The sequence below is a fragment of the Coenobita brevimanus genome, chromosome 43 (assembly GCF_032717465.1).
Source record: "Coenobita brevimanus isolate Jiangsu-jjx chromosome 43, ASM3271746v2, whole genome shotgun sequence".
Lineage (NCBI taxonomy): Eukaryota > Metazoa > Arthropoda > Malacostraca > Decapoda > Coenobitidae > Coenobita > Coenobita brevimanus.
This window is the reverse complement of record NC_136996.1, coordinates 29400658-29424401: the sequence shown is the minus strand read 5'-3', so window position 1 is coordinate 29424401 and position 23744 is coordinate 29400658. Positions and strand designations below refer to the sequence as shown.

At 43.7% G+C, this 23744-nt stretch overlaps 1 protein-coding gene across 3 annotated transcripts in view; it reads right to left on the bottom strand.

The window, feature by feature from the left end:
* The window catches only part of LOC145397755 (uncharacterized), a 602404-nt gene that overhangs the window by 20039 nt on the left and 558621 nt on the right, over window positions 1–23744 (bottom strand). For all 3 annotated transcript variants that reach the window (XM_080270779.1, XM_080270777.1, XM_080270778.1), the window contains exon 12: window positions 12707–12881. In XM_080270779.1, the coding sequence (XP_080126905.1) occupies window positions 12707–12881 (175 nt within the window). The remainder of the gene's footprint in view (window positions 1–12706; window positions 12882–23744) is intronic.

The window sequence follows — 23744 nt, the reverse complement described above, 5'->3', positions numbered from 1 at the left end:
GAGAATAAAAATGCAAATCTCGTCATCGTTCTGAAGATATTACGGTTAAAGAACTGTGAGCAAAGACGGTGAAGTGAAAGGGTCCTACGCATACCAAATTACTACATTATAAAACACGACTAAAAAATGAATCATTGACAAGCAGATGAATATGCAGCTGCGCGTCCCTGGGTGTGCATTTAAAACATATATGCAGATTCAGAACAAACTTCATTTTTCTTTTCAGTCAACAAGGAAGAGTAGGCACTTCACTTCCTGAGGGTGTGTCTGTAATTGGCTCAGGTAGAGAAGAGGACAAAATTTCGACGAATATTTTACTTCTTTTGCCTGTCTTTTTCCCTTTTGCGCATCACTCCTTTTGCGTATGTCTTTTTTTGCGTATCTTTCCCTTTGCGTATGTCTTATTTTTTTTTTGCGTATCCTTTCTTTTGCGTATCCCATTCCTTTTGCGTATCTTTCCTTCTGAATATTTTTTTTGCGTATTTTTTTTCCTCTGCTGGCTAATAATACATCATTTACGGGCAACTCTCTCGTCTATTTAACCACTCACTAACACTTTATAACTCTTAACAGCTGTCCTCACTCCATTCTGCTCATCCCGGAACCTGTCATCACGCCTATCATCACAAAGTCTATGCCTAATAATCACTGCCATTTTCACGTTCGAGGACTTGGCATACATACACCTCGAGCTGATATAACATTTCATTTCCCCTCTGACTTTCATCAACAACACAACACCTTCCTTATACCTTACACGTGCCTTTCTTCTCGACCTTATTCACAACCTCCACTCCCCCACTGCACAACCTCTCATTTTTATTTCACACTGTGCCAATATCCTCCCACTCCTTCACTTCACAACCTTTCATCTTTATTTCACACAGTGCCAGCATCCTCCTACTCCTCCACTTCACAACTTTTCTCCTTTATTTCACACAATGCCAACACGGCGCACCCAGCACTTTTAAATACACTGACCACTTCCACCCTCTCCCACCTCTAGTAAAAATCGACGCTTTGAATAAAATTAACAGGTGGTGGCTAGAAAATATTAAAAAAGGTCGTCCTGGCAGTGAAAAGGATCTAACGAGGGCTCAGTGTAGCTCGATTCAGCGCCCCCCCCCCCACCACTTATGTTCCTCTCACCTGCGACATGGGTAACACCTGTTTTAATCAACAGTATTTTTGTTGTTTTTTTTCCTTTCCACTTTGTTATTTCATATTTATTTTACGACAATAAACTCAAAACGTTAGAATTTTTGTATTTTTTCCCGCCACGTAGGGCCCTTTCGGCAAGACATTCATAACACAAGGTTTAATATTTTTTCTGCTGTTTTTATTATTTCCTTCCCGTCCAGTATAGGGTTTTATCGATCACAACATGTATAGTAACAGAATATTCTTTTATTCATTACTTATTTTATTTACTTATCTTTTTCTTCTATGCATTTAGTTTTGTCTCGTAAGTTCCTCTTGTCCAGGATAATTCCAATATCAAATTTACCTCTTCTTTTTTTTTACCCCTTTCGTGTAAAGTTTTCTTGTCCTGTACCTTCACGGCACCAGATTTATTTCTCGTTTTGTCCTTTCTTTTTGCCTTTTTATTTATTTTTTCTCGTGTCAGTTTCTGTCGGCCACCACTCTCAACATTTTTTTCTTTATTCTTTTCTTTTTCTTCCATTTTTTTTTCTCGTGTGTTTTCCTCTCGGCCACCACTCTCAACACCATATTTTTTTTGCTTTTATTTTTTTATGTGGGGTGCAGGTAATGGAGGGAGATCATGTAGGTTCCTCTCGTCCAAAACACTCGAAACAATATATATATATATATACTGTATATATATATATATATATATATATATATATATATATATATATATATATATATATATATATATATTTCCCCCCGCTGTTTTTTCATGGAGACAGAAAATGCGAAATGTTGCTGGAGGAGTTCGCGTGCGTGAGAAAATGAGCTGTGTGTCTCGAGAAAGAACCCTTGTACCCGAACACTCTGAGGGTTCTGTGGCTCACTTTGAACAGAGTAAAAATCGTCTAGCATAGAATAATTTAGGTGTTCCGACAAGAATAGTGTTAACCGCTTCACTCCGATGACTTATTTCTTGAATGCTTGCTACCTCGAAACGATTTTATACAGTCCTTGAGAGACATCGAACTATAGGAATTAAATGTTGCCTTTCCTACCCCGTCTTGAATCTTTTTTTTTTTTTTTTTTTTTTTGGGGGGGGAGAATTTTTGAGTTTTTTTGGTCTTTGGTTCTTTCTTTCTTGCATAAAAAAAAGTCATTGTGAGACAGCTTTCCCATTATGGATGAAACTGCCTCTTTGTGTCAAGAATAAAATGTAAAAATATGTTCTCGCCTTGAAGGAATTTTTGACCCTCATGTATTTGACAGTCATTATTATTTAATTTTATTTTTTTTCAAAGGAAGATGGAGAGTGATGATGAGCTGACGTGCCCGCAGTGTCAGCAGAGGTACGCCAAGGAGGAACGCTGTCCTCGCTCACTCTTCTGCGGCCACACCTTCTGCACCTCCTGTCTAGATAACGTCATCGCCAGCGGGAGTCGTCAGTGTCCATCTTGCAACAGAGCCTTCTTCTCCCACAAAGCCGCACAGCTGCCTACTAACTTCACCCTGCTGAAACGAGCCACTTCCACTTCTTCTACAGCTTCCACGAGTGATAGGTCGTCCTCTAAAAGTTCCTCGAGCATATATTCTTCGCCCTTCAGGCCCTTAAGCTTGTCCTCGTCTTCTGGCCTTGAGGAATGTGACTCTTCCGGATCGGCATCAAGCAAGAGGCCATTCCAGTTGCCCCAAATTGGAAAATCCTCTTACGTCAGTCCCCTTACATCGTCTACCACCACAGGGTCATATATCAGTGATATCTACTCCAAGCCAAAGGTTTCATCTACTGCAGGTGAGACAAAAACTTTCTTTTCTGATGCTAAAACTACTGAAGAGGATGTTGGCTCGGGATATGCATTCAGTAAACCCGTCACTTCTCATTCCTACAAGTTTCCCTCCATTCGCTCTCCCCTCAGCCCTCGTGATCATGGGGGAGTCGAGGTATCTGGAAGTGTCAATAAGGAAGCCAGTGAGGGAATGTCTACTTCAAGTCAAGGAAGGTTAAAGCAGACAACTTCTTTGCCCCTCACAACCTCTGCCTCGCGGGCCTCAGCTCCCAGTGTGGTCCAACCTGCAGATAAAGAGCAAACTTTGGCTGCTTCTTCCATGTCGCGCACTGCCAGCGAGTCAGCACTAACGAGAAGTCTTTCATCCCCCTACACCTCACGGGGAAGAGACACATCGCATAATACTCCATCTAGCTTATCCAGCCTATCCCCGGAAGAGATATCACAAACATCGAGCTCAACCACCCAATCCCATACAGAGACAGCACGAAGCAGTTCATCCATTCTGTCCCGAGGCAGAGATGAAGGGAGATATACAGGACAAGGATATACACTGACCAAAGACAACACAGGCTCAATGGACCATGGCTTACCCTCTGATTCCTCTAAAAGTCTACACAGGTTGGATACGAAGCTCCCGAGTCTCTCGTCTACCAAGCTATCCGATGAGGTGGATCAAGGTGTTCTCGGCTGGAAATTGGACTCCAGCCTCCTCTCCTCAAAATCTCGCACGGCAACAAGCGATAAAAACCAGGCTGCCAAAACTTCGAGCACCCCCAGTCACGTGCTTAAGATGTGTCGCTCCATCGCCTCCAAATCTCGCCCCTCTTCGGCCACGTTTGATGACAGAGCGACCGAAACTCACACGGGGAATCATGACTCTTCTCTCGCTTCACGGGCAATGACGAATGATAAGAGGCAAAATTGGGACACTGCTGCTGATGCCTCGAGATCCTCTTTGAATTCGGAAAGCCCATGTGATGTGGCGATGGTCTCGGCAGACTCGACAGCAGAGGAACAGGGAGAGGACACAGGCAGAAATGATGTGCAGGTCACAAAAGTTTCCACTGTTAACAAGACCGAGGTTGATGGGACTCTGCCTTCTCGTAATGAAACTTCCTATTTCTCCACTGATCAAGAAAACACCCTCCATGAACGTACGCAGTCCTCAAGCCGTTCATTTAACCTGGACGAGTCACACAGCAAACGTTCCTTCACTCCCAAATATTCCACCACCAGTTCTTATACTTCTAGCAGTTCTCGTCTTTACAATCGTTCTCGAGGACTGAAAACCGAGAATGACTTGAAGGAAGACACGACTGGAGATCAACAAAACATCAGCTACAAAACCTCAAGACATGGCAGCCATTCGTCTCTGTCTAAATGGTCTGATAAAACCGAGGACACAAGCTCACGGCTTCACACTCGTTCTCGTGATCTTAAAGTCGACGAAGACTCAAAGGAGAATACGATGAGAAATCAACAAAGCCTTAGCCTGGAAAACTCCACCTATAGCAGCTCCTCTCTGTCTACAAGGCCGGACAAAAGTGAGGACAAAACTAAGCAAGAGAAAGGCCAAGATGGTGCAAAATTAACTCCCTCCGCTTCCCTCGGCGCCCGCCTCAGGGGACGCACCAGCTATCTCTCAGGTACAAACGAAAGCACTGACGAGCTAACTTTGAATGACACTTCTACATCGCCCAGGAGAAGAAACTTGGCAAGACGTTATCGTGGGATTGACAGCGATGAATCTGAGGTTAAGTCCAGCCACAGCACTCAGCCTGGGTCTCTGAGTTCACGCATATCATCCAGGACAAGTTATGTTTCCCAGGACTTGAAAGAGGAAGGAACTGATACTGATTATCGTACCCAAAGAAGCAAAGGTCCAAATGAAAGTGAGGAAGCAAACACTGAAGAGCGTGGGGGTCAAAGACGGTCACTTTCGTCCGTGTATAAAATGAAGAAGGAACAGGAACAGGCAGAGGATTCAGATGATAGAAAGGCAGCAAGGGAGCAAGTGAAGGATTCACAAGCGGAAGTAGGAACAAGGAGAAAATGGTTGTCAAGCATAATTACAGACAAACATTATAGTGATTACAAGGCTTCAGACTCCTCTGGCTCAAGGTCACACTCGAGGCAAGACTTACAAGAACAAATAAAGGATTCACATGATCGAGATACAGCAAGGGAGGAACTGAACGACTCACAAGGAACAAGGAGAGACTGGAGGACAAGGAGAACTGCAGAGAAGCATTATGATGGTTACAAAACATCAGATTCACACTTACAGTCCCTTGGATCCAACACGAATGAGAAGAAATACGATACCTCTCGAAATGATGAGGACAAGATAAAAAAGCAACCTGAACCACTGAACAGGAAGGAAGTTGAGTCCGAATACAAAAAAGGCAGGACTGCAGATAATGACACTTTCCCTGAAGCAACAAGTACACCAGATTTTGACCACATGGAAGATGAAAGCTCTCTGTCAACCCAGCTACAGTCATCCCATTCCACAGGCCTGGACAAAGACAACATCCAGGAACCAAAGAAGGAAACAAGATGGCGTGAATACAACTCGAGCGATTCCAGGTATGATGAAAAATGCCTCAACTCCGACCATCTCTCTAAAACTACTCCCTCTAACTCCGGGACTGAGATATCTAAAGAGGACTCTGAGGAAGATGCAAGAATTCCTCGCTTCAGATCCAACAGAACGTCAAGGGAAGCCTTCTCCCTCACCGACTATCATTCCATGCTGCTGAAGAGACTGCCTACAAACGAAGAGATTGCACGGAAAGCATATGATCGATTTCTTTACAGGCAAGCAAGCAAGGAGATGGACACAGAGTCTAGTTCAGTGTATTCGCGAGAGGCCAATACCGCAGACAGTATAGACGGACGTTCAAAGAAAGTCACTGAATACTCTGTACGATACAAACCGGACAAGGAAGACAAAGAAGGAGTTTCACACCAAGTCAGTGAATATTCAGAAAGGTACAGGTCCAATAATGCAGGCAGTGAAGACAGAAATTCACACCAAGTCACTGGAAACTCGGTGAGGTACAATTTAGACATGGCTAGCAGTGAAGGGAGCCCCAGTGATGCCCGGCGGAACAAGCAGTGGCAGAGTGAGACAGGACATGGGCAATATGGACGCACCTCAGCATCTACCAAGGAAAATTCTACCAAGCATGAAAACCTAGGCTCCCTCTCAAGAAATTCAACGACAAAGCCAACAGGAGGCGACGTGGACACCATTGATGCAGGGCCGAGAGGCAGGGACACGGTGACACGCTGGGCAGATCACTCGCACTCCCAATACTCAGGGAGAAACCAATCAGATCAAAGCGAGACGGCGACGGTAGCTGCCACCCGGAAGGAGAGGGTTGAGACGGTTCGCCCACGAGTTTCTTACACCGAGATGCTTAGCCGGCTGAAGATAAGTAGCATCTCCAGTACACAAGAGGGCGATGACGAGGGCCAGGATGTGGTCGATCAAGGTGAGAGTGAACAGGGCAGCCAGAGAGACTCCAGAGTAAACAGCAAGAAAGATGAGAATGATTACAAAACAAGAACAGAGACGAGCAAAACACTGAGATCATACAGCAAATATCAGTCTACTGCAAATAATACATATACTTCTCAACGACACAGCACAAGGGATGAAGATGAAACTAATCACAAAGAAAAGACACACATTACAAGAACACAGAGGTCTCACATCAAGCATCAGTCTGTTGTTGATGACACAGATAATTCACCACACCACATCACAAGGGGGGAAGATGAAACTGATGACAAGAAAAAAGGCAAAACTAAAACGAAAGACAGTGAAAATAGCGCCCATGATATACTAACAAGGGCAAGGCTGAGGCTGGCGAGACTTAGAGAGAGGGACGCTGAACACTCTACTGACCATGATATCGATTCACGTAAGGATACAACAACATCGGATACGGGAAAACATCATCCTAGGGACGAGGAATTAGGGGAAACGGGGAATGAACAAAAGCTGAAGGAAACGAAGGATGGGAAGGAGAAAACGGAGAAGGACAAGGAGACGAAAGAAAAGGAGGAGAAAGAGAAGAAGGACAAGGAGGTGAAGAAGGAGAAGGAAATAAAGGAGACGAAGGAAAAGGAGAGGAAGGAGAAGGAGACGAAGGAGAAGACTGAAGATGCTAAGGAAGCGAAAGACGCCTCTCACCATCATCACCATCACTTGCACTTAAGACCAAGATGGTACAGGAAGCATCATCAAGAAACTCGCAAAAAGGAAGAGGAAAAAGATATGGGCCTGGAACTACGAAAGGCTCGCTCCCAGCTGAGAACCACCACAGACACTTCTCCACCGGGCCATCGATCAGTGTCGCCGTCATCTAATAAATTGGATCCTGCACGGTCTAATATGACAGCCACTAAGGAAGAGAAGAACCAACGTCCACCTTCTTCAGCCATTCATGAAAGTGATCCAGGCAAGCATGGATCAACCGAGAGCAATGGTGACGAGGGGAAAGAGAAAGTGCAAGAAACGAGAAAGTCACATGATCAGGATTCTTTAATTTCAGCCGGCTCACAAAACACTGAATACGACCATCAAGCAAAGGAAAATGCTGACGATTCTTCACATGCAAAAGAAACGAACTATGAAGCTGCTTCTTCACAGGCAGTCACCGTAAAACTTGAATCTGGTGAAATCTCAGAAGCTGCAGGTACAGAGGTGATGATGCCAGACCCCACTGAGCAACAGGTGGCTGATTTTCCATCCTCAGGTGTGGGTGAGGACAGGGTAGACTTCTCTCACGAATCTGGTCCTCGTCCCGGCGTGGGTGTGTGTAGGCGACATGGGAAGCTGTTGAGCAAATACTGCATCGAGTGTGAGCAGTGGGCTTGTGACAGATGTTTAAGGAAGCGTCACCTCCCCCAGAGCGGCTGCCACGTAATCTCCGCCAAGGATGCCGTGAGTCACATGAAGCTGAGTCACTCGGCGTACCTCACCTCTCGAGTCAACACGCTGGAGGCCTTCCGTGAGCAGCTGAGGAGGATCGTGACTCAGTGCGACCAAAGCATGAGGGAGCACCAAGTCACTATGGAGCAACTGCAACTGAAAATGCACGAGGAACAGAAGCTGCTGCAGGGGATACAGTCCATGAAGAACCTCGCCCTGCAGAAGTGGCAGCAGGTGGATTACTGGGAACAGCTGCTGGAGGAAAGTGCCGACCGGATCACCCAGTCCAATTCGTCAGAGGAAGTTATGTCGGCCGTTCAGAGCGCTACAAGTTCCATCTTAGCCAGGGTTATGGACGGAGCTGCGCCTCTCTAAAGACAGTATGATCATGAGCTTTGAGTCCGTTTCTAAGCAGCACATGAGGCTTCGTAGCACGTCTTCCTTAGCGATTTATTTTGCACACTACATATACACATTCTCTTGTGTGTCATCTATAGCATGTTTTATTACACGTCTTCCTTAGCGATTTATCTGGCATATCACAACTTCTTTGGTGTAATCTATGACTTCTTTGGTGTTATCTATGTAGTTTTAGTTTAGACATAATTTCCAACATAAAGGAGAATACCGAAGAGTAATGTGTAGAATAAATTGCTTAGGAATATGTATTACGAAATCTCTCTTCTGTGTCATCATTTTTCTCCGTATGCCACCTTAAGAAACAGAATTATAAGTAGCAAGAATAACCACGGCGCCTGGTGGTTTAGTGGGTAAATATTGCACTCCAATCGGATTGAGCCGGTGAAGGTTTATATCCAAGGGGTGGTTGGGGTTGATTGCTCATCTAATGCCACTCAGAGATGAGTGAGGCTGGTCACTCTCAAATGTCGGGACCAACTGCCTAGCCCCGGGCTTCTACGCTTCTCATGGGGCAATGTAGGATTGGATGATGGATGGATGGATGGAAGAATAACCACGAGTCCTCAACAGTACACAAGAAGTACATAGTGAGATTCAAAGTCTCTACAGAGGATATTCCATATTACCGTTCATTTAAGTCATCCCTCTGTCCCTACTCAGGAACGACCTTCTTCCCACGATTCACCACCACTACCCTTCCCTTCATCTTAGTCTCGCATCTTAGCTGTTCTTCCCACATAAAGAAGTATTGGGTGGTCGCATCTGGTGGTCGTATTAAATAGTCGTTTTCCAGTCAAAGCCATCTGTCCCTACTCAATAACGACTCCTCTTCCCACGCCACACCACCGCCCACCTCACCCGAGCCCAACAAAGACGCGTTTGATTTATAGACCCTAATTAACAGGCTGAAATGAACCTACTGCTAATTATTTTTGGCGTCTATTTTCCACTATACCCACGCGAAAAAAAAATGGAAAAAAGAAAATAAACGAACGAATATAAAAATCTCCCTTTTGGAATAGAAAATCAATGGAGTTCTATTCATCTCTGTCTTTGCATCTTCTCAGGCTTTTATTTTACTAAGGGAGAATTTTGAAGAGGAGGAGTTGGGTACGAGACTTTTCGAAATAAAGGCCATACGGTAGGAGAGACTTTTTAAAGCGGGGGAGTTAGGTATCGCTCCCACAAACCCCTTAATATCACAGGTCGTTCATGAGTAATATTGTCTGAAGGTAACGTGAATAAACTAAGCTCCATCGCAGTGAATATACAAATAAATTTAATATTAAAGGATAGGCCCTTCACGGTGATGCCAGGTCTTGTCCAATTGTGGTTTATATAATATTCCTTAAGTGGGCTGTACAATTACCTTCATAATCACCAATATTTATTTCAGTTAGAAACAGATTTTTAGAAGATTTTTACTAAATCTTATCAATATTTCAGACCATTAGCATATTTCTAATTTTCTTGTTGGACTAATCATAATTATAATCCTGAATATAATTATAATAATTTATAACGCTGTACACAGTTCTGAAGCATGTATATAAAAAAAAACATAATCAGATCAGTCATATACATCCTGTATTATTCTGTCTTATCACAATCAGTAGTTTTAATAAAATGCTTCTAGTGCTACTGACATTATCTATTACCTCACTCTGGAAGATAAGCGCGCGAGCACGCACGCACACACACACACACACACACACACACACACACACACACACACACACACACACACACACACATATATATATATATACCGTATACTCGCGCTGGTACGAACAACCCGTCCACGATCGAGGCAACCCAAGTTTACAATTCCAGACAAGGCCATAGCATTATATTTAGTGAAGGGTGAGACAGAGGAACCTAGGGGTATTAACAGTTTTACCTCCATATCTTAATCACCTATCTCACCCTAACCATCCCATCTAATCATCTACAGGTCGAACATCTTAACTGGGAGAAAACATTCGTCCTTAACCAGCTTATTTTCCGAAGCTCTGTGGATAAATAAAACGATACTAATGTGCTAAATCCTTCCATAACAGGTTTCCATTAATAAAGGTCGTCCATAATCGGCGGATGTGACACGCAGCTTTTCATTTTATTTTTTCACTTATTTGTTTTAAATATGGGTGAGGGGGCTGAGGGATATTTGCATAAATAGGAAGAGGAGCCGCTGTTAAAAAATATGCGCCACCATACGAAAGGGTAAAACTGAGAAATACCTTACCACAGTCTCCACCCACTTCCCGCTTATCAGAGAGGGGCGAGGATGCGGCTACAGCTGCTTATCTCTACTTATCTCTACCACTGTCCCGATAACAAAGACTACCAGGCTATTGTTGGCAGGGGGAGGGGGGCACTACGCTTCTCTCCGGAGGGCTATGGTGTTTTCATTGTGTCCTGCTCTCGTTACTTTAAGAGATTTTGTACAGAACGCCTCTTCATCACTAACTTATTTTCCACAGTGTTCAGTAATAGTAACTGTTACTGATGCAAACTGGCCAGAATAACAAAAATGTAAAATACTAGCTAGAACTGTATGACTATATCCCATTCTCGTTACTATAATAGAATTCGTATATAACATGCATTGCTCAGCGTATTCATTTTCCATAGTGTACCGTAATATCGTTCATTCAGTTACTGATGCAAAATGTGTTAATGTGAAATTATATGAAAATCACCGTACCAAAATGCAGAGTTGTCAGAATTTATCGACTTTCCGTTGCTCTGAGTGGTTCCGTAATTACTCTGCCTGACCTAAATACTCTGCATTTTTGTGTCAAAATATTATCCCGTACTACAATTTTTAATCTTCTGTCACTCCTATAAATCGTCTGGCCTTGGCTCGTATTCTTGTTGGTTATGGAAGTTCCCTAGCACCTCAATTTTTTAGCAATTTATTTTTGGATGTGGCTGGTTAATTTCCTATTGTACGTTATTTATGCAAAGTATAGCCATGATGGAAGGATTTATATGGCACGGGAAGGAGTAATAAGGTGTAATAAGAAAATAAATCGGTTAGGAAGAGGGTATAACGGAGAGAATTATTTGCTTAGAAGGAACTGCTAGGGATAGTGGCGAAGCAAAGGCGAAACAATGAACCTTTTCGATATGACGATGTACTCAAAATTTTATTCTCCCTATCAGACGACGTTCCTTAACATTGAGGCGACGTCTTGTAATGGAAGACTTAATGGAAACTTTATCTACCCCCCCCCGCCCCCCAAGTTTGAAAAATATCTTCAGGATCGTAAAACTGTCTGGAAATCACAAGAATAAATGAAAATACGTCATTTCAGTGAAGCAGTTACTCTTTAAAATTCGGTTGTCGACTCATTTGACCCTTCCATTTTACTCATTCATTCTGCTCATTCACTTTACTCATTCATTTTACTCACCCATTTTACTCTGGCTCGTGCATAACAAGTTTACTCATCACTGGTTAATTTCCCATGGACTCAGGGTTAAGAGAAACACTAGGCAACAAAAACAATTAACAACAAATCCAGGTGCCGCTCCTCTAATTTATTTTTCTTGCTTCCAGACGATTTTGTTCAGCTCAAGATGGGCTTCTTGTAGTGCTGAGTTATAAGGTTCCATCTAACCTCTCCCATCTAAAGAGGTTAATATAAGTTGAATAAAATCGTCAGGAGATGGCAAGAGTAGAATGAAAATGATGTTCTCGAGCTCAGTGGGTTAAGAGATGAGATGATAGGAAAACCAGTGGTCAAATGGGTTACTTACTTCTGAAAGGACGTGAGTTCGATCCTAGACTGAGGCAGAAAATAGTCTTTACTGATTTTCCTCCAGACTCACCAACATATACAAACACCCCTGCTAACACTATAACATCAGTCCTTTAGTTAGAGTCCTAGCATGCGGTTAATATGGACAGTGGGTATTAATGCCGAAATGGTGACATATGAAGGTGTGTGGCATGTAGGAGAAGTGCTGGGCCTTAGAGAATGGACTATAAAGTCTACTGCCAGGGTGGAAGACAAAAAAAATAAATAAATAAAATGCGTTCAGGGGAAATGTTTAGAAGATACTAAGAAATTGCCTGGAATTTTGGAAATAATAATACTAGAAATTTATAAGATTAGAAGACAAGAATGAGCTATTGTATATTATTGATGAAAAAGGTGAATAAATATAACCTTCATATAGTCTCCTAAGTCAGCGCCTACAACAGATATATTAAAGAGTTAACACGTCGTCAAAATATTAACATAATGAAGAACAGAAGCACTGATAAAGCAGATTAAAAAAAATAATAATTCAATTCACAGCAGGCTCTTTGGACCTACTTCAAAGAAAATTACAAGTACTGTGATTCAGAGCATACTCTTTGGACCTACTTCATCGCCTCCTAGGGACTTACTAAGAGAGTGCTCCTCCGCCTCAATGATCTCCCTGACGACGGCCCTCTCCTGCGGCTCCTCCGTCCGGGCCTCGATGTCCCTCAGGATCAGCGGAACCTTCATGATGTGTTGCACCGGCGCCACCAGCAGGTCCGTCAATTGCAGCTTCTTGCAGCGAGGGTCCCTGTTGCACCACTGTGGGGGGAGAGAGGGGAGGCGCTGAGAAGGGAATGATACGATGAAAGGAAAGAGATACAGAAGAGTTCCTTGGAGTTAAGTGTTTATTAGAGACTGATATGGGGAAAGGAAAGAGATATAGAAGAGCTCCTTCAAGTAATATGGATACACAGACCTAGCGGATTAAGTAGAGATTATACACAGACTACACAGACCCGGAACTCTTGCACCACTCAAGGAAGGGGAAAGAGATGGGGAGCGGGTGATGATCTGGGATAACATAAAGCGTTCAGACATACAGAAAGCCAGAAGAGGAAAATAAACAGAGGATACAAGGGTTCTTTTTATTTTAACACAGAAAAGCCACACTGAGATATTTGTGCTTGTCTCAATTCTTCACATTCTGTACACATAAGTCATTTTGCTGAAGGGATTAACAATATCACTAGGACAGCGCTTTTATATTTCATTCTTGTCATCTCTGGGCGACTTTATTAGGGTCAGAGAAGGCTTATCGAACTGGTGGAGTCAGACATGGACTTCGTTAACTCTTACACTACGAGAGCTCTTTCCAATGTTGAATTAATTTGTCTAGAAGAAAAAAGGACAAACTACTGTAACACATCATCGTGGTGAAGGGGATAAAATGGAAATCCATGGACATTATTCTAACTGCTCTAAACTGGTCTTGTGTAAATGAAAAATATCTTACAATTTTTAACAACCCACACCCTGTAACACCACTTTTTTGCTGACGCTGAAAAATAAAATATAGAATTGATACAAGGTTATATTCAAACTATTCGAGTGTGCATGCAGTTTCATTTTTTAGTCACGCGACACTAAACAAAAAATAAATAAAAAATAAAAGGCGATTTATCAGTATATTTTTGCAAAACAAACATTCCTGCAATAAAAGCAATCATATTAACCTCTCAAAGCCACTAAATCAATTTAGTCCTCGCTCTCGACAGGCAGACAAAAATCTAAACTACAAAGGTATACAGTATACGCAGCTTTTATTGACCTCCTTTACTATTAAGCTGTTCTCCTTATCTGAATAAAATCGCCTGGTGGTAAAAAAAAAAAAAAAAAAAAAAAAAAAATACTGGATTGAAGGGTGGTTGAAGGGGACATTTTATATGGAAAATAAAAAAAAAATCCGCTGTAAACGCAAAATCCATTGTAAATGCAAAATCCGTTATTAATGCAAAATCCGTTGTAAATACAAAATTCGCTGTAAATGCAAAATCCGTTGTAAATACGAGGCAGCCAAGACATCCCTCCGCCATGGTGATGCAGTTGACCTTGTAGAGGAAGGGATTTACAAGGGCAGCTGAATTTAATAGGTTACATAATACAGACCTGGGTTCGTATTCTCGTCGGGTAAGGGGGCTCCCTAGCATCTCTTCCCTGGCGATTTATTTCTGGATATGGCTGGTTATTATCCTTTGTGTACGTTATATATGCAGAGTACGGAGATATTAGAATTATTTATGAAACGCGGAGCTGGACAGTAAGGTGTAACAAGCAAAATAACTTGCTTAGGAGAAGGTGTTGGGGAGCTTACTTAACCGATGAGAATACGGGCCTTCATGCCTTCGTAAAACCAAATATTCTGGACCTTCTAAGCACCCTTCACCCTTTCCATCTCACGTCCTACTGTTGGAATATGGAGGTACGCAGGAAGTTTACTGGGCCATAGGGAACGGGCTGTGAAGTCTATGTCCAGAGTTGAACACACAAAAAAACTTTGAATTTGAAGGGTTATAATTTCCTTCCTTATTTCATTATACAGAACTGCCAGACAATACACTTAATGGTGACTCATGACAAAAAGGGTTACAGATATATTTCGCTCATTTTCTCATTAAATGTCATATCCCACATGGTTATTTTTTCTATACTCTGTTCACTTCATCTTGGCCTAAAATTGCCATCTCTCCATCTTGACTGCTGAGTTGTGACAGCAGATTAACAGTGGAATATGATACTACTCACGATGAAGTGCTACGGAAAGTGTGTAGAGCCGTAGCACTGTCTTTTTCTGCCACTAAGCTACGTGAAATAAGCTGCCATGGGATCAAGTTAAAATAAATAGACTAAAGCTGCAGATTATTTTATTCAGGAGACTCCTCACTTGGGATTACTGCCCTGGTTGGAAGCTAGTGACGCAAATCCTTAAGTGAGTGGGGATTACAGAGAAATGAAAGATAAGAGAGAAGGTTTAAAATCAAAGATAAGAGGAAGAGATTACAGCGAAAGAAAAGAGGGAAGGATTAGCGAAAGATGTGATGGAAGGATTACAGTGAAAGATGAGAGGAAAGGATTACAGTTAAAGCTAAGAAGGTGGGATTACAGTGAAAGAAGAAAGGGGAGGATTACAGTGAAAGAAGCGAGGGAAGGATTACAGTGAAAGAAGGGAAGAAAAGATTACAGTGAAAGAAAAGCAGGAAGGATTAGAGTAAAAGAAGAGAGGGAAGAAGAGAGTAAATGAAGAGAGGGGAGAAGAGGTCATTAAAAAGGCCATTACAAGAAGTTAATCGTCTTGTGAGGAGAGGAAAGTGGTCTTAGTACAGATTAACCTCTTTAAGATCATTTCTGTGTTTCTTTCTTTTTCAGTTTATATATTTTTTTATTTATTCTTCCTAATATCAGCACAGAGGCTCTGCAGGTAAAAGCATTAATGAACTCTTTATACGTCCCTTCCATCTTAGAAAAAATCCTTCCTAAGCTGAATAAAGGAAGAGAAAATGGAGAGAAGGCAGAAAGGAGGCTGGTAATAGAAGGGAATAAAGAGAGGTGAGGGGAGAGGAATATAAAAAGAAGAGAGGAGATAAGCGAGATGAGGAGAGAAGAGAGATGGGACGGGAAGAGAGATGAGGAAAACAGATGGGGAGAAGAGAGATAGGAGAAAAGAGAAAGGGCGAGAGAAGAGAGATGAGGAGGAGAGAAATAAGGAGAGAAGTTGGATGGGGAGAAAGGAGAGATGGGGAGAGGGGAGTGATGGAGAGAGAGAAGAGATGGAGAGAGAAGGGAGATGGGGAGATGAGAGATAGGAAAAACGAGAAAGGTGAGAGAAGAAAGAAAGACGAGAAGAAAGAATGGAAAAAGGAGATCTTGATAAATACCCCGAGCTCAGGTGGAGTGCGGGAGAAAGGAGGAAGAAAAATGAAGGCAGAAGGAGAGAGAGAGAGAGAGAGAGAGAGAGAGAGAGAGAGAGAGAAACTGAAAACATGACCAACATACAAACTGAATAGAAAAAAGATAAACAAACACTTAAAACCCACGCCACCCCTTTCCCCTCTCCTTTTCCCCTCTGACTAATGCACTGAATACTTCCCTTCACTTCCCTTCACTTCCCCTCACTCTCTCTTTCTGTCACTTTCATCTCAGTGCCCATTCCCTCAAAATTTTCCATCCTTCCCCTTTTCAGTATAGTGATGCCTTTTTTTTTTTTCCTTTTTTTATACATTCTTCTTCAGTTCGGTGATGGAATTTATACCTTATTCCTCCAACCTCCAGACGATTTAATTCAGCTGAGAGACGTTTGGGAGAGGGGAGGGATTACAGGGATTAGATGTAGTCTTCCATTAATCCCTTCAACACAGGGGCTTCAGAAGAGGAATTAAATCGTCTGGATGCAGCAAGAATGAAACCTGAGAGTAAATAATCCCAGTGATGGATTTAATTTCATTCACTGATCGCGGACGTGAAAGTAGCGAAGGGGTTAGTGAAGCTTAAATTCAATTCTTCCATTTCATAAAATCTCCCCCTCAGCTAAATCCAATCCTCTAGAGACGGTAGGATTAGGGATTTACTGGGTGGATAGAAAAGAAGATGGTGGAGAGAAAAGTAGATGATGGAGAGAAAAGTGGATGGTGGAGAGAAAGGTAGATAGTGGAGAGAAATGGACAGTGGAGAGAAAAGTAGATGGAGGAGAGAAAAGTAGATGGAGGAGAGAAAAGTAGATGGTGGAGAGAAAAGAAGATGGTGGAGAGAAAAGTGGATGATGGAGAAAAAAATGGACAGTGGAGGGAAAAATAGATGGTGGAGAGAAACGTGGATGGTGGAGAGAAAACAAGGATGGTGGAGAGAAAAGAAGATGACGAAGAGAAAAGTATATGAGAAGGGGAAGTGAGAGGTATGGAGTGGGGAATGAGAAATGAGAGGAAGGGGAGAGGGACAGGAGAAGTGAGAGGGTAGGAGTGGGGAAGAGGAAGCGAGAGGGGTGTAGTGGGGAGGGGGAAGTGACGGAGTGGCGTGGTATACAGGAAGCGAAAGGGAGGGGAGTGGGAGAGGGGAAGTGAGAGAGAGAGAGAGAGAGAGGTAGTGGGGAAGGGGAAGTTTGAGAGGTAGTGGGGATGGGGAAGCGAAGGAGTGGAGTGGGATAGGGGAAGTGAAAGGGAGGGGAGTGGGAGAGGGGAAGCGAGAGAGTGCCTTGTCGGATAGGGGAATGAGAGGGAAGTAGTGGGGAAGGAAGAATAATGGGGGAAGTGAGGGAGACAAATGGGAAAGCGAGTGAGGGTAGTTAGGAGTAATGAGACAGATGGGGTAGGGGGGGTGAGGAAGGTTTGTGAGGGGGGGGGCAAGAGGAGTCAGAGAGAGAGAGGGAGGTTACGTGGGGGCGGGTGAATGAGGGGGAGTAAGGAGGTGGGGCTGGGAGAGAGGAGGAAGTGACTCTGGCTAAGGGGGTACTAAAATGAAAGAGGCTGCAATGAGAGGAGCCATGATGGATGCGAGAGAGGTAGTATAATTCCTTCCTACTGCTGGGTACATCTGAGAGAGAGAGAGAGAGAGAGAGAGAGAGAGAGAGAGAGAGAAAGAATCCTTCATCTATAACCGTGGTTTTATCAACAAACAATTTTAGTTACTTTCGAAAACGAGTTAATTTGGAACGCTAATCCTTGAATATAAAAGCTTCCCGACTATAAGAATGACAGCGATAGGAGGCGCGCTATCCACCAACCCCTTTCACTTCTATCTATCTATCTATCTATATACCTAGGCTGCTTCCCCCAAGGAAAGGGAGGTAGCCGAGACAGGACGACTCACTCTCCATTTACTCATCCATTCAAACACATTCATTCGCATCTTAACCCCAAAGGGGAGAACGGACAGATCCTCACCGCATCACACCGCACAAGGGTCAACTGCGCAATGCAATCAGTGACATCCGCAGCAGGGCCCGACAGCAGAACTGGTTTACCCCTGCCACATCATAACAGACCCATCCCCTTACCCGCACCTGACCTGACTAGCTGATCAGACCAAATGCGGAAGAATATCCCCTCAGGGCTGCGTCATCACTTATTCATTCACAATTTCTCTCCATTTATTTCTGTCACGCACAGCCACTCTTCCTTGCTCAACAGACATCCCTCTCGCATCCAGCGCTCTCTTCACACTGTCCATCCATCCTATTCGTGGTCTCCCTCTCAGCCTTACACCTCTCACATCAGATCTAGTTATCTTTTTCACCAATCGTTCATTATCCAATCTCTCCATATGCCCAAACCATTGCAACACCCTCTGCTCAACTCTACCAGCCATCTCCCGAACAACTCCAGTTCTCCTTCGCACTTCATCATTTCGCACTCGATCCATACGCGTCACTCCACACATACTCCTCAGACATCTCATCTCCATTACATTCAAACTTTTCCTCTCTGCTACACCCACATTCCATGTTTCAGCCCCATATAATGCAGTCGGTACCACAACACCCTCATACAGCCTTCTCTTTACATCCATTCTAAGCGAACGACATTTAAACATTTTTTTCATTCCTCCCAGCACCTTTCCTACTTCATTTATTCTAAACTTCACTTCTGCATCTATTCTTCCATCCACAACAAAATGTGACCCTAGATATTTAAAACAATCTACCTCCTCAAGCAACTCACCATTCAAAACTATATTCATCCCCCTACCATCTATCAACCTCGTACACTTCATCACTTTACTCTTATTCTCATTTACTTTCAATTTCCTCCTTTCACACACCCTTCCAAACTCCTCTACCAACTGTCTCAATCTCTCATCTGAATCAGTCACCAGTGCAGTATCATCTGCAAACAGCAGCTGCTTCAGATTCCACTCTCCTCCATCAACATTTACCAGACTCAGACCACCTAAAACTCTTGCATTCACCTCCCTTACAACACCATTCATGTAAATATTAAACAACCAAGGCGACATCACACATCCCTGTCGCAGCCCCACTCTCACGGGAAACCAACCACTCACAGCATTTCCCACTCTTACACACGCTCTACTATTTACATAAGAACTTTTCACCCCTTTTAGTAACCTACCATCAAGTCCATACAATCTTAAAACAGTCCACAAAGCCTCCCTATCAATTCTATCATACGCTTTCTCTAAATCCATGGATTAACCCTTCAGTACAATGGCGTCTATTCTATCTCATGCTTGCTACCTCACCACAATTTTTCGCGGCTCACGAGAAATTTTTAGGGACTGGTGGGGTTACATAGAGTCTACATAAATCTCTTCACCACAAAGTGTCTCTTCTCTGGTATACAAAGACATCTGATTGTAGTGAGAAAAAAAAAAATCATACGCAGGCTGAAGGGGTTAAATTCAACTTGGATCCCACTGATAAGACCTATAGTAACTTTGGTATCATTATTATTATTGTTATTATTACTGTATTATTATTATTATTATTATTATTATTATTATTATTATTATTCCAGTTACATATATCAAGGGTTAGTGAAAAAGATGTGACTAAATTTCCACTTAACTCCTCAAGACAGTGAGGTAATTTGTCATATATTCTTCTTACTTAACGCCGACTATCTGCTGTTTAGGGAAGATTAATTGAAGCAGAGCGGGTCGATGAGGACCCTAACACCTCTTCCTAAGCGAATTATTTTGTTTATTATACTTTACTATTGTCATTTTGTGTTGCTTAAATCATTCTAATATCGCCCTAATCTGCGTAAGTAAGGTACAAAATGATACCAGTTGTACTCAAAAATTAATCGCCGAGGAAGAGGTGCTAGGGGGCCTCCTTATTAAACGAGAAAGCAAGGTATATTTTATCCCTTCAATTCGGAAAGATCCTCCAAAGATAAATAAAGGTGGTAAAAGGAAAAAAGAAATAATAAAACAGAAAAATAGTAACCGTGAAATTCGGTGTCCGTAAAGAGGCGGGGGACGGAAGAGTAGGAAGGAAAGGGTTTGTGTTGCCCTGATAACACGCACGCTTGGATTTGATCCCCCCCCCCTCTCTCTCTCTCTCTCTCTAATCCGTCTTCGACTCACTAAGCACCCTCCCTCTTTTCTTTTAATCTCAAGTCTCTCTCTTTTACCTCTCACTTTTTTTTTGCCCTCCACTCTCCTCATTATCCTCAATTACCGGTACTGTATTTTTCTCCCCTCGTACTCTCTCCCTCTCTCTCTCTCTCTCTCTCTCTCTTTTTCTCTCTCTCTCTCATATCCTGTCTTCCTCCTACATCTTCCCTCACTTCCTCTTTCCCGTCCTCATCTCCACATCCCAAATTCATCTTCCACCCGTCTTTCTCCATCATCTCCTCCATCTTCTCCCTTCAGGTCCTCTCTTCCTCTTCCACTTCCTTTCTTCCTCATAAATCTAGTCTGTCTCCCTCCTCCACCTCCTTTATCTAGCTCCTCTGTTCCATTTTCCTCCTCCATCTCCTCCTCCTCCTCCTCCTCCTTCCTCCTCCTCCGCCTAGTTCCTACTTCCCCTCTTCTAGCTCCTCCTCTCCTCCTCCATCTCCCCTTCCTCATCAGCAATTCATTACCCTCTCTCTCTCTCTCTCTCTCCATTCTCGGTCCCTCCTTCACCCCACACAAACACACAACCAAACAAACACAAACACAAACACAGGCAGTCAAACAAAAGCACGCCAACAAAAGTCTGTTTACACTGATTGGCGAGGGCTTGTATACTTCTGGTATGAAACAGGCTGAGAGAGAGAGAGAGAGAGAGACTGTGTGTGTGTGTGTGTGTGTGTGTGTGTGTGTGTGTGTGTGTGTGTGTGTGTGTGTGTGTGTGTGTGTGTGTGTGTGTGTGTGTGTGTGTGTGTGTGTGTGTGTGTGTGTGTGTGTGTGTGTGTGTGTGTGTGTGTGTGTGTGTGTGTGTGTGTGTGTGTGTGTGTGTGTGTGTGTGTGTGTATTCAGGTGTGTGTCAATGAGAGCGTTTTCCCCCTGGCCGCCCTCCCATCCCTTCAGCTTGATCCAGTAGTCTATATTTAGCTCGCACGGCCCAGAGAGAGGGAGAGAGAAAGAGAGAGGGAGAGAGAAAGAGAAAGAGAGAGAGTGAGAGAGAGGGAGAGAGGGGCTGGGGTAGTGGGGAGAATGTGAGAAAAACAGAAAACGGAGAGAGGAAGTAATGGTCTGTCTGGGGAAGAGAAAGGGGATGAGGAGCAGTGGAGTGTGAGAGGAAGCAAATGAGTGATAGCAAGAGAGAGAGAGAGAGAGAGAGAGAGAGAGAGAGAGAGAGAGAGAGAGGTTTGAATGGGGAGGAGGAGGAGGAGGAGGTAGGATAGCAAACCTTCCCCAGTCCTCTCCCTTTTCCCCCTCTTCCCCCCTATCCCCAATCATCAGGATTAACCCCTTCCTACGCCACCTTATCTCTCCTCCCAACATCTCCCCTCGTCTCCCCTCCCTCTTCCTCCTCTCCTCCAACATCTACCCTTTCCTGCTTCCATTGCTCTCCTCTCTCCACACATTCTTCCCTCGCCCTTCCCTTTCTCCCTCAGCATCTACCCCTTCTTTCTCCCCTTCTCTCTCCCTTTTTTTTTAACTCACCCCGGCATCTCTCCTCCTCGCTTCTCCCATCTTCCTCTTTCCTCTCGCCTGCCAGTGTCTACTTTCTTTCTTTCTCTCCTCTCTACTCCCACCACCTAATCGCCTTCTTTCCCCCTTCGCCTTACCCCTCTCTTCCCAGCATCTAACCTTTCGTCCTCTCCTTCTCTCAGCCCCCTCCTCCCACTCCTCCCTCTTCTCTCTCTTCCTCCCCACCCCACTTCACCCCGCCCCGTTTGGCCCCGCCCGACCCTCGACTCCAATCAATATCCGAGGTGTGTGTGTGTACTTTGGCCACAGGTGTTCGCAGCCCGGTTCGAGACGGTTCATCCAGGGTTGACACGGTTCGGTACGGTTCATCCCGCGTTGACACTTTGCCATGGTCTGACACGGTTCATCACGGGTTACTAAGGTTCCATAAAGTTCACTCTGGGATGGCAAGATTCATACTGAGTTGACACGGTTCATCTCTGGTTGACATGGCTCGACAAGAATCATCCCGGGTTGGCACGGTTGAACCCTGTTTATCCCGGTTTGATACGCGTGGACACAGTTCGACACAGTTCACCGACAGTTCTGCTGCCCCGATATGCAGACGTCCCTTTTACCTCCTGTCTTCCCTCTGAAAGGGGAATGGTGGATTGTCTGAGAGAGGTAAAGTCAGCCTGCAGTCCACCGCGTTCACGTCCAGATAAGCCATGGATCACATCAAGATCTTTCCTATGTTGTGGATGATCGTCTGATTATATGATGAACAAAATAAAAGTACGTAATCGTACTGAAGTGCTTAATCCCTTCGCTACGATGACGACATTTCTATTTTTGTTAATAATTGATCTCCAGACGACTTTCATCAGTTCTGGAGAGACTGTCCGAAAAGGAAGTATTATTTCATTTTTCAAGTATATTTTTCATTCAATTTACTTCGTATTTTTCTAGGAGAAACCATCTTGCGGGCTTCCGGCCATTAGTCCCCTCTATACTGTTAGAAAAAATACTGAATTAATTTGCCCGTATTCTCGTTCTGTAAGGGGGCTCCCTAGCACCTCTTCCTCAGCGATTTATTTTTGGAGCCAGCTGGTGAGTATCATTTCGAACCTACTGTAACTTATGCAAAATATGGTGGTATTAGAATGATTTAAGCAACACAAAACACATTTTAAAATATAAGCAAAATAAATCGCTTACGAAGAGATGTTAAAGAGCTTCCTTAACCGACGAGAATGCCGGTCTATGATGGTCTTTTTTGCTTCCCCTACAACACGACCCGCCATTGTTGTCAGCGTTAAATCCAGATCCCAAATCGACCTGCTTTGTGATGGGAGACAAGAGCAAAACCAACTTTATCTATGAGTCTGACCGGCTTCACCTAGGATATTCCAGATGCGAACTACTGTAGACTTAACTGCAACCCTTCCCTTTCACCTCAAAATTTTCACAGACGCCAAATGCCTGCAACCAAAAATTTCGGGGCAAACAAGGTTGGCCTAATGACCGCCCGGGGTCATAGTATACATCTCCTTTGATCACCCTCATTACGGGGTGATTTTTTCGTGTCTGCCTGTACTTGCTGGATTTCTGTCTGCTTCGGCTGTAACGAGGGGTGCAGTAGGGGCTTGGAGAGGGACGTGAACTGACTGGAAGGATGAGTGAAATGAGAGGGACGAGAAAGGGATGATCTGGCTGGCATGAGAAGGAGAGGCAAAGGTGGAAGGTACGGGCTGGGTTGGGACATGATGGCTGGGGCGATGATTTGGGTGGGAGGCTTGAGGGAAAAAATGAGGGGGAAATGACAGAAAAACAGGAAATTGAGAGGGATGAGAGGGAGATAAACTGGCTGGGATGAAAATGAGGGAGAGGTGAAATGGAGACGTGTTGGGTTGGAACATGACAGCTGGGAGATGATGTGGGTGGGAGGCTTGAGAAAAAAATGAGGGGGAAAAGACAGGGAGATGAGAGCAATATTTGAAGGAGATGAGAGAGAAATGAGAGGGAGAGATGGAGTCGGGTCGAATTGAATAGAGAGGGACAAGGTGATTTGGCTGGGGAAAGAAAATTGCGTAGATTGTGTGTGTGTGT